This window comes from Hevea brasiliensis, chromosome 5 (assembly GCF_030052815.1).
Source record: "Hevea brasiliensis isolate MT/VB/25A 57/8 chromosome 5, ASM3005281v1, whole genome shotgun sequence".
NCBI lineage: Eukaryota > Viridiplantae > Streptophyta > Magnoliopsida > Malpighiales > Euphorbiaceae > Hevea > Hevea brasiliensis.
The window spans coordinates 506,231-516,413 of NC_079497.1; the positions used below are offsets into that span (position 1 = coordinate 506,231).

General features: G+C 32.2%; 1 protein-coding gene across 1 annotated transcript; it reads left to right on the forward strand.

Annotated features, from left to right (window-relative positions):
• Positions 1-2,963: 2,963 nt before the first annotated feature.
• Positions 2,964-8,642, forward strand: LOC110634144 (TOM1-like protein 6). The gene is made up of 9 exons (XM_021783052.2): positions 2,964-3,358; positions 4,000-4,078; positions 4,289-4,387; positions 5,256-5,369; positions 5,710-5,873; positions 5,982-6,063; positions 6,146-6,231; positions 6,400-6,678; positions 6,941-8,642. Exons 1-9 carry the CDS (start codon positions 3,225-3,227, stop codon positions 8,046-8,048), a joined length of 2,145 nt encoding a protein of 714 aa, XP_021638744.2. The 5' UTR covers positions 2,964-3,224; the 3' UTR covers positions 8,049-8,642.
• The last annotated feature ends 1,541 nt before the right edge of the window (positions 8,643-10,183 follow it).

The window sequence follows — 10,183 nt, forward strand, 5'->3', positions numbered from 1 at the left end:
TTGGCCTGTTTGAGCTAACTGTGACAAGTGTCGCTCTTCCAACAACTTAATTGAGCATTATCTCACTTAGTATGTTCCCAACTTCTTTATTTATTTTTTACATTATGATATTTTCTGTTTCTATTTTGTAATCTATAAAAGATTAATATATATATTTAGAGCATGATGCTGTGTTTTTTAATAATGTCTTTTTTAAAATAGAATTTTATTTATAATTATAAATTAATTAATTTTTTTAAAATAAATAAATTTTATTTTTTAAAATCGTATAACACTTTATAATGTAGCATATAAAAAATGTATTTTCAATGCTTTAATTTTTATTTTATATATATTTTGTCATATTTAGTTATACATATTTTTCTGGTAAAAACTTAATATTATTTACTACACTAAAACCAATGGTAATGTGTAATTTTATGTTAAAATATTAATAGAATTGAATTGAAATGATACACAGAGACAATAAAATTTCAATTAATTAATTTATGAATATAATATAAAATTGAAAATAATGAATATTACATAGACATCAATGTGATCGGAAGAAAAACTCAATAAACTTGCCATATTCTTTTCACGCCACAGAAGAGCAATACTTCCTCCATGTCCATGCGGGTCAACAACAGGTACAATTGAACTATTATTGATAATTTAGAGTACAATTATTAAAAACTAAAAATTTATGGTGCAATTATAAAATAGTAAAGTTTTGAGAATTCTTGGCCATTATACCTTCAATTTTTTATCACTCACTATTTTTTTTATATATTATCTATTTATTTTCAAGTAGCTAGCTCTTTTTTAATAACAAATAAATATATAAAAAAAAAAAACAAGTAAGCTGAACAATTAAATATCGTGATTAAAAAACAATTATATATATATAATATGATTTTTTTTTATAATCACGTAAAACAAATTGTTCAAGAAATTTTGCTTAAGATTATTACTAGTAAAATAATAGGATAAGCAATGCTAATGAGTGATATAAAACATATCCATTATCTCCCTACCTATATTTTAATCTTACGTAGTAATAGAGGAGAAAATTGATCATTCAATTAATATTTATTTATTTTAAAATCTTTCGGTTATCACAAAAAAATAGTGAAGTTAGTACTTCTAGCATGCACAATAACTGACCCTTAAAAGAAAAAAAAAATTAAATTTGTATTTTAATTCATTAAAAAATAAATTAGAGATTTTTATTAATGCAAATTATAATATTATAATATAATAACTATATTAAAATAACAATTTAATTATTATTAAGCCATTTGCATTTACATATTTAATCAAAATAATGAATTCGCACTCCACAATGTTAAATTTAGAGAAAAGAGAATATTCTTTATATTATAATTTAATTTATTTTTAATATTAATTTATATAAATAATTAAATTACTTATATATTAAAATTATTAATCAATTTAATATTATAATTTAATATTTAGAATGGTTTTGTCCTATCTCCTCTTTGAGTTAAAAGTGCTCAGTTAACATATAAATCAGGCTAGCGTCAAGTATTCAAGCGATATAAAATATTTGCTCCACACACCCTTCACCCTCCCGTAGGAAAAAACCTGGGCTCTGATACCACTTGAGCCTTTGGGCCTAACCCAAAAGTCGACTTATGAGTTATAAGTGCTCAATTAATAAATAAGTCAGGCTGGCGTCAGATATTCAAGTGACGTGGGATCTTTGCTCCACATGCCCTTCTATCATTATGGTATAATGCATTTAGAAAAAAAAAAAAAAAAAAAAAAGAGGGTTATATGTCCCAATATGATATTAAGTTTTTTGGCATGAATTTTAAAAGCGGCAAATATTAGTCCAGTCCGCATATTGCTTAAGAATTGTTCAAATTTCCTAATAAAAATTTGTCGATAAAGCAAATTCAACAGTTTATTAGCATTATCAATTATTTGAGAGACTTTATTATTTATGTCTCAAAGCATACTAGTAAGCTTTCAAAAATATTAAAGAAACAGGCCCCTCCTTGGGGGGATGAGCAAACCACAGCCATCCAAGTACTCAAGTAGATAGCTCAGTATATACCGATCATTTTTCAAGAATCCTAATAAAATAATTTGATCTCAAAATTTTCAGTATAAATGGAAAACTTATGAAGGCACTATCATCAACCACCAATAGATGACAAGCATAAGAGTTAAGTTGAACACTCATCTTTATGTGATAAACAATTATCATCTTAAAGGGAGAATTATTAATTGTACCTCTCTTGGACCTAAATAGCAACAAGTTTCACAAACTAGGACCATTGAAGTATAGCTCCTCCCTAAGCCATATCTTACTTAGACACTTGGCTTTAAATTCTCCTCTCTGACAAGATTTTCAAGATTCTATGGACGTGAAATAATAAGAAATCATTAAAAGTGTTGTCATTTTAAATCTAAAAAAATATTAAATTTAATAAAATAATAAATATATTATTTTTAATATGAATTTAGATAAATAATTAAATTATTTATATATTAAAATAATCACTTAATTATTTATATAACAATATGTTTTTAACCAATGGATGGTAAAAAAAAAAAATTCCCAAAAGATAGAAGCAGCATTATGTTTTATGCCAAAACTGACCAACTTGTAGTAAAAGACAAAGCAATCGATCGTGGCACATAATTATATTTTTTCTGTCCAATTTCCGCACCATGACTTTTCTCTCTGTCTCTGGTCACCGCTGACTGGTCTTATATTATAAATAAACTAGCATAAATGTTGTAAGAAAAAGCTCCACCTTAAACTACCGCTCTCTGCTACATACTAGCCACTTGTACTCGCTTTCACTGAGAGGAAAGGCTTCTGGTCTGCCACGTGTTTGCATTGTATTTGTGCGTGTTTTTAGATTATTTGGATGGAGAGTGAGATGAATGGAAAGGGATGCTTATTATAGAGCAAGAAAAGGAAAGACGAGAAAAACGGATTTTCCTGGTTGAAGGTTTGAACTACAAATAATAAATGAATGCGAGAGAGAAAGATTAAGATTAAAAAGAAGGGAAAAATAATCGTAGCTGGAAAGAAACCACCTGGAAAGATACGCGAATAGAGCATTAAAATGACCATGTGGTTTGCTGGAAATTGAATACAAGATAGACTTGGACTCGGTGTTTATCTTCTTCTTTTTTCGTCCCACAGTTGCCTTCAAATTTCGCAAGAAGGGTCGGGTTTTTTTTTTTTTTTGGCAGAGATAGAGATGGCTATGGCTATGTCTGTGGCTTCATCTTCTTCTGCTACTGTTGCAGTGGAGAAGGCGACCAGTGATCTTCTAATCGGCCCTGATTGGACTATGAATATTGATATTTGTGATTCTGTCAATTCAAATCGTTGGTAAACTTTTTTCCCCATTATTTTTTCTTATAATTTGCAAAGCTCCTTTTTTTAACGTTTTTGTGTTATGTTAACAAATTCATTACTTGCAAATCATATATTATCGTATGGTTACAGATAAACATATGAGGGGTTCCTATATTCGTATTTATGTGTTTATGTGTTAATATTTTTTTGGTATATGTGATCGAAATTGAATAGTTGTACTGTTGATTTATTTTTTTTAATAAATTCAATTGGAATTTCTTTTTTTTTTTTTTTAGTTGGTTCTATGTAATTGAGTCTCAGAATATAGGAAACCAAAAAAACAGAAAAGAAATTGCCTGCAGAAGTTTTCAACTTTTTCAAGGAGCTAGTCCAAGGGAAATCATAATAAGAATCCTCAAGCATATTGTACCTGTATTGAAGAGAGACGATCAATTTAACCAACACGAGATTTCCCTCTCTTTTTTTTTGGGAGGAGAAGGGGGAGGGGTCTTGATGAAAAGAGTTGTAGCGTCTGCTGGTGCTTTCGGATTTCAATTACATCTCTTCTTTTAGTGTTATTATTATTGTTAAAATTTAAAAAGTAGGCTGGCCTTTTGGGAAGATAAAATGAATTTTGCTCTGGTTTGCTTATTAGTATGTTTTGAATTTCTCAGGCTGGCGAAAGATGTTGTGAAAGCTGTGAAAAAAAGGTTGCAACACAAGAACCCTAAAGTGCAACTGCTGGCTTTAACGGTACTTTTGTTGGAGGAATTCTATGTTATATTTTAATTTAATTGGGCACATTTCTTGTGTCTGTATACAAGAACTTTGGTTTTTTCCCCCATCATCTGTGTCATGATTTGGAATTTTAGTAAGTTTGGGATTTTGGATATTATGATGCCACTTTGTACAATTTTTCTCCTTTTCTAATGATTATAATTGCATTTGAAATCTGGCTTGTAGCTTTTAGAAACAATGGTGAAGAACTGTGGTGATTATGTCCATTTCCAAATTGCTGAAAAGAATATATTGGGAGAGATGGTCAAAATTGTAAAAAAGAAGGTAATTCTTCGATTTTCTCAGTGAATGCCCTTCATTATAATGTGCATGTTGCTTCCGATTCTTGCATGTAAAGCTGTTAGAATTTCCACAGGAATTCTTTGTTGCTATTTTGGCCACCAGATGCTACTAATCATTTTCTTAGAAATCAATATAATTGATTGTTTAGGAATCTCTTGTAATTTTATGACTTGAATCCCATTCTGTTTCAAGAATCTATCTGTTCTGGGAAGTTAAATATCTAACTCTTGCAATGACAAGAGTAAAAGTGTCAAGAAAATTGTGATGGTGCAATAGAGGTCAGTGTATGTGTTGTTGAACCTTTTGTGTTTGGAATTGATATATAGTTGGACGTGTATGTTTTATCAAACTACAAGTAATGTTTGGCCTTTTTCAACAGTCAACTAGATATCAGTAATTGTTTTTAAGCACAGTTTGCAAATTTTATAATCTAAAGTGCCTGTTTTTTTTTTGAATAATTGTAGTTGATGCAATTTTTTATAGAAATTCATCAGGATCAGTGAGTTATTTCAGGTTAGATGGGCAATCAATATATTTTGGACAAAAAAAAAAAAAAAAAAAAAAAACACACACACACACAGTTTAGTTTACATTCCAAATTTGAGATTATAAATCGCATTTTGCTGGGTTCCTCACTTCCGTGTTTGCTCCCATAGTTTAATGCTTTCATGCTTCCCTTTTCGTGTTGCTTTTTGGTCACCCGTCCTTTTTTTTTTTTCTTCCTTTTTCCCCCTGGTATATCTATTATTATTTTGCAAGTTGCTTGCTATTTGGCCTTGATTTTTAATATTTCATCTTCTGTGTGGATCTTAAGTCTTGTCCTGAAACAATTATTTGGATGGATTTGCAGACCAATATGCATGTAAGAGATAAAATTCTGGTCTTGTTGGATTCTTGGCAAGAGGCATTTGGAGGGCCAAGAGGAAAACATCCTCAGTACTATTGGGCATGTGAAGAACTAAGGGTAAGCATATATCTTTAATATTCAACTATTCTCTTTGGAGATTTGCATAAAGTATTTTATTGATTTTGTTCTGTTATATTGCCCTATTATTTGGTAGGACAATAATTATGTCACTAATTCAGGGTTTTTGTTGTTGGCCATGATTTGGCAGTGGATTGTGCTTGGGGTCTTAGCCTGGTTTAAGATCACCTTGATTTTGTGATACAAGTTAATAAGAGTGCACTCTATCAAATAGAGGGCAAATTCTTTTTGGGAAATTTCACTGCTGTTCTATTATTAACAATATGTTCCATTAATCTATATAGTATGAACTTCTAATCATGGATTATACATATGGCAGCGTGCCGGAGTTGTATTCCCCCAGCGTTCCTTAGATGCAGCTCCAATATTTACACCCCCCGTTGCACATTCAACATTGAGGCATGCCCAAGTTGGACGTGGAATGCCTAGCAATTCTTCTAGAAGGCTTGATGAAACAATGGCAACAGAGTTTGAAGGCTTAAGGTGAGAGTTGACTTTTGGTTTGTACATTGTATTAATCTCTGCTGTATTTCTTAAAATTGCTGAATCTCTTGATTTCCTTTTGCTGATAATTTCTCTTCATTATCTTAGCTTGTCAGGTTTGGATTCCATGCGGAATGTTATGGAGCTCTTGAATGACATGCTGCAAGCAGTGAACCCTGATGATCGTGAGGCATGTGCAATGATCATATTTTCTGTTCCCTTTCTGAAACACTGAAGAAAATGTTTGACATGATGTGTATTTTCCTTTTTAGGCTTTAAAAGATGAAATTATAGTTGATCTTGTCAATCGGTGTCGGTCCAACCAAAAAAAGTTGATGCAGATGCTAACTACAACTGGGTTAGTTCTCTTTAAATGTCTTCTGTTGGCAATGCCTTGTTGGCTTTTTTGCATGTTTTTGATATGACAGAATGCCTTAGTTACTGCAGTGTGTGTTTTTGCCTATGCAAGTCTGGCATATGCATGTCTGGCAGAAGCATGTCTGAAAGTGTCTTGGTTATGTGGCAGGGACGAGGAACTTCTTGATCGGGGTCTTGAATTAAATGACAGCCTGCAAATCTTGCTTGCAAAACATGATGCTATAGCTTCTGGTTCTCTTATGCCAACTCAAGTTAATAATTTAGGTGCCAAGCCGAGCGAAGGTTCCTCCAATATCATATCGACTGAAGTAAAAGGCTCCTGCCCAAGTTCTAGCGCTAATGCCACTGTGTCAGTTGCAAATGTAACAAGGAGCCCTATTGCCGAAGAAGATGAAGAGGAGGATGACTTTGCACAGCTTGCTCGGAGGTATCACAAAAGCTCTATCTTATATGTTATTACGTGTTAGGTTGACAGAAACCATGCAATCTAACCACAACATAAATGGCGGAATTGCTGGATATAGACCTCCACTTTTTGGATTCATGACGGATCCAGTTGGATTATTTGGTTCCTCTTCAACCTTTGTGGAGGAGTTATCCAACTATTTTTCTTGGCATTTGTTCTACATGATGCATTTCGTTAAGTTGAAACTTTCATTCATATTCAATTCTCTCCTCTATGAATTCAGGCATTCAAAAACACAGTCAAGTCCATCTCAAAGCAAATGTGGAACCAGCATGGCACTCGTGCCAGTGGATACCAATAATGCGGCTTCTTCTACAACCACTGTTTCAACCCCTACACCAGTTAGTACGACAAAAGAACAGGAAATAATTGACCTTCTAAGTATCACCTTATCAACAACAGCATCCCATCATCCCCAAACACTACATACTTCAACATCTGTTGACCAGAGCATGCCTCAAGTTTCAACCTCAAGCACACAAGGGTATCCTTATATTTCCCAAAATTATCCTGGAAACCAAGGGCAAGCAACTTACAACAATTATGTCGTTCCATGGGCCCAACCTCAAACCCAGCACCAGTTGCAAGTTCCATCTCAGCCACATTTACAACCTCAAATCCGGCAACAATTGCAACCTCAATTTCAATCACAACCACACTCTCAGCCTCAGCAGCAATTTCAATTTCAGTCTCAACCATATACTCAGCCCCAACCTCTGCACCAATTTCAACCTCAATCTCAACCACAAACACAGCCTCAGCCTCAACCTCAGCAACAGTTTCAATCTCAATCACAAGCACAACCACAACCACGTGCTCAGCCTCAGCAGCAATTTCAACCTCAATCTCAGCCAAAACCACATACCCAACCTCAGCAACAATTCCGACCTCAATCCCAGCTTCAGTTTCAGCAACAATTGCAGTCAAAATATCCTCAATACTCATCTGGCTATCCCCCTCCGCCCTGGGCAGCTACAACTGGTTATGCCAATGGCCAAAGTCATATGTCTGCTACTACTAACATGTTCTCAACCCCACAAGCCAACACAACTACATCTTATGCACCCTCACAAGCAGCTAGGCCCATGCAACATTATAACTCCTTTACTCCTAGAGGAAGCAATGGGTTAGCCATGAATGGTGATCCTATTGTGAATTCTGGACTTAGGAACCCTGCACCTCCAGGACAGAAGCCCTTTATTCCCTCATACAGATTATTTGAAGATCTAAATGTTCTTGGCAATGCAGATGGAAGGTTTAAGATGAATGGCAGTACATCACCCAGCTTGTCAGGACATTCTAGCCAAGGGATGGTAGGTGGGCGGAAGTGAAATGCTAGCGGTGGAAAGCATAAAATGGATATATTGTTATGAATATGATCAATATTGGTGTGTTCTTTCAGTTTGGAATATATGTAAAAGGAGTTCTTTAGAGTGGTAATTGCTCCATCTGGGGTTTCTAGCAGTTGCTACAGTGCTTGTCTACCATTCTTCTCGACCCATGACAATCGGTTGTTTCTCGTGGTCTTCTGAGCGTCCTTCTTGTGGAGTGTCAAAAATGGCTTTCATTTACTTCCACAAGGGGTGTATCCAGATTAAGTCGAGCAATGCCGCCATTTATTCTCCTAGGTGTGTCGTGCTCGACTTGAGTATTACTGTTTGGATATGATGCCTTGGTTCTCTAATGCGGATCAAATAATGTAAGTGCCTCTCTAGCGTGGAGAAAATTATTAGATTGGACTGGATGATCTAATTTCACATAAAATATGATTTCCATGTAAATTCCGTACATGGGATGATAATTTGGGCAGAATTTATGCTGTTAACAATGGTTTACAGTTGATAACTTGATAGCCGGTAGTTGTTAGCTAATAAATATTAATAGGATCATGCTAAATAATTCCAATGGTAGTTTATATTTATTTATGTTCTCTTGCACATTATATTTATTAGATTTTAGTATGTTATGCATTGATGGATCTATTAAAAAATTTTTCTAGGATCAATATATAAGTAACTTATATAATATATTTGATGCACTAAAAAATAGTGCAGCAATTGAGTTTTAAATTTAAGAAGATAAGATTTATACCCTTGTGGGTGAATTTGTACTTACATATAAATACATAATAATTTGCTCAATATATAGAATTAACTGATATTTTTCATTAAAAAAGAAGGTTCAGTACTTAAATTTATTAAGAGTTAATTTAGATAAAAATATAAATGTATAAGAGTACTCTATGGAAAAAAAAAATGAATTGATCTTTTTTCGTACCAGTGGATATGCCATTGGTTATGCAACAAACTTTAGATGGATGAATTTTTTTTTCATATTTAATTTTTTTTTATAAATATTAATATCATATTTTAATAGTACTTTATGATATTTTAATAATTTTTTTTTTTTCATTGGTGATCAACACTCCACTTAGTCTGCAAAATAAATGGAGCTTATTGAAGATCAAAATATGTGCATGAATGCATGGCAAGTTCCAGAGTGTTGATGGGTAAAAAGTGAGATGTGGGGGCAATTATTATGAGTTTGATATTATATAGAATAAAATAACTATTATATATATTTTAATTTTAATATAAATATTTAATTTAATAATTATCAAGCACATTCTTTTTTTTTTATTTATTAAAAATTAAAATTAGGATTCTAAATAATAAGAATGAATGGATGATTTGTCAAAACCCGTACCTTTTTTATTTGTTAAAAAATAAAATTAGGATTCCTTAGTAATAAGGAAATTAATTATGCCTTATTTTCACTTACGAAATTGTAGAAAATTTGTGGACATGTATTCATTGAATCCACATTTGGTTTTATTCTATTCTATTTGCTCCGAGATGCATTCTCAAACCAAAAAGATAATATCGTACAAAAAAAAATCATTTTCAAAATTCCAAAAAATTAAAAATTTGATTATATATATATATATATTTGATTTCAATTGAAATTTAAATTGAAACCTCATAACATTGAATATGACTTTTGACGTCGTTAACTAAAGTTTATTGATACAACTCGCAAAATTTGAAATTCTGTCATTGCCCAAATCATTATATGTACTAGGAAAATGTCTATGTATTTTAATTTTGCTATAAAATGTTAAAAAATTATAAATAGAAGCTTTTGATAATCAACCAAATTAAATCTCTTCAATCATGTTGCTGTATACATGACAAACGTATTTCTACTAGCAAGTTTTCTAATACAATTAAAAAAAAAAAGAAAAAAAAATTATAATAATAAAAAAATTAAATACTTATAAATTTCTTACCATCACTGCAACGCCCACCACTTGGTGGCCGGGTGGCCTCCCGTACCTTATACTCGGTATAATTTCACAAGCCCTATGGTTTTACATACCGACATCGATAATGTCAACATGTGTACATCAAATTATATAAATCTTTGAATGTTTGTTTGCATATTAATTTTAAAAAGAAAATTTAAT

Coding starts and splice junctions, on each gene's coding strand:
- LOC110634144 (XM_021783052.2), top strand. CDS start 3,225: ATGGCTATGGCTATGTCTGTGGCTTCATCTTCTTCTGCTACTGTTGCA. Junction 3,359..3,999: donor TCTGTCAATTCAAATCGTTG/GTAAACTTTTTT, acceptor TGAATTTCTCAG/GCTGGCGAAAGATGTTGTGA. Junction 5,874..5,981: donor ACAGAGTTTGAAGGCTTAAG/GTGAGAGTTGAC, acceptor TCATTATCTTAG/CTTGTCAGGTTTGGATTCCA.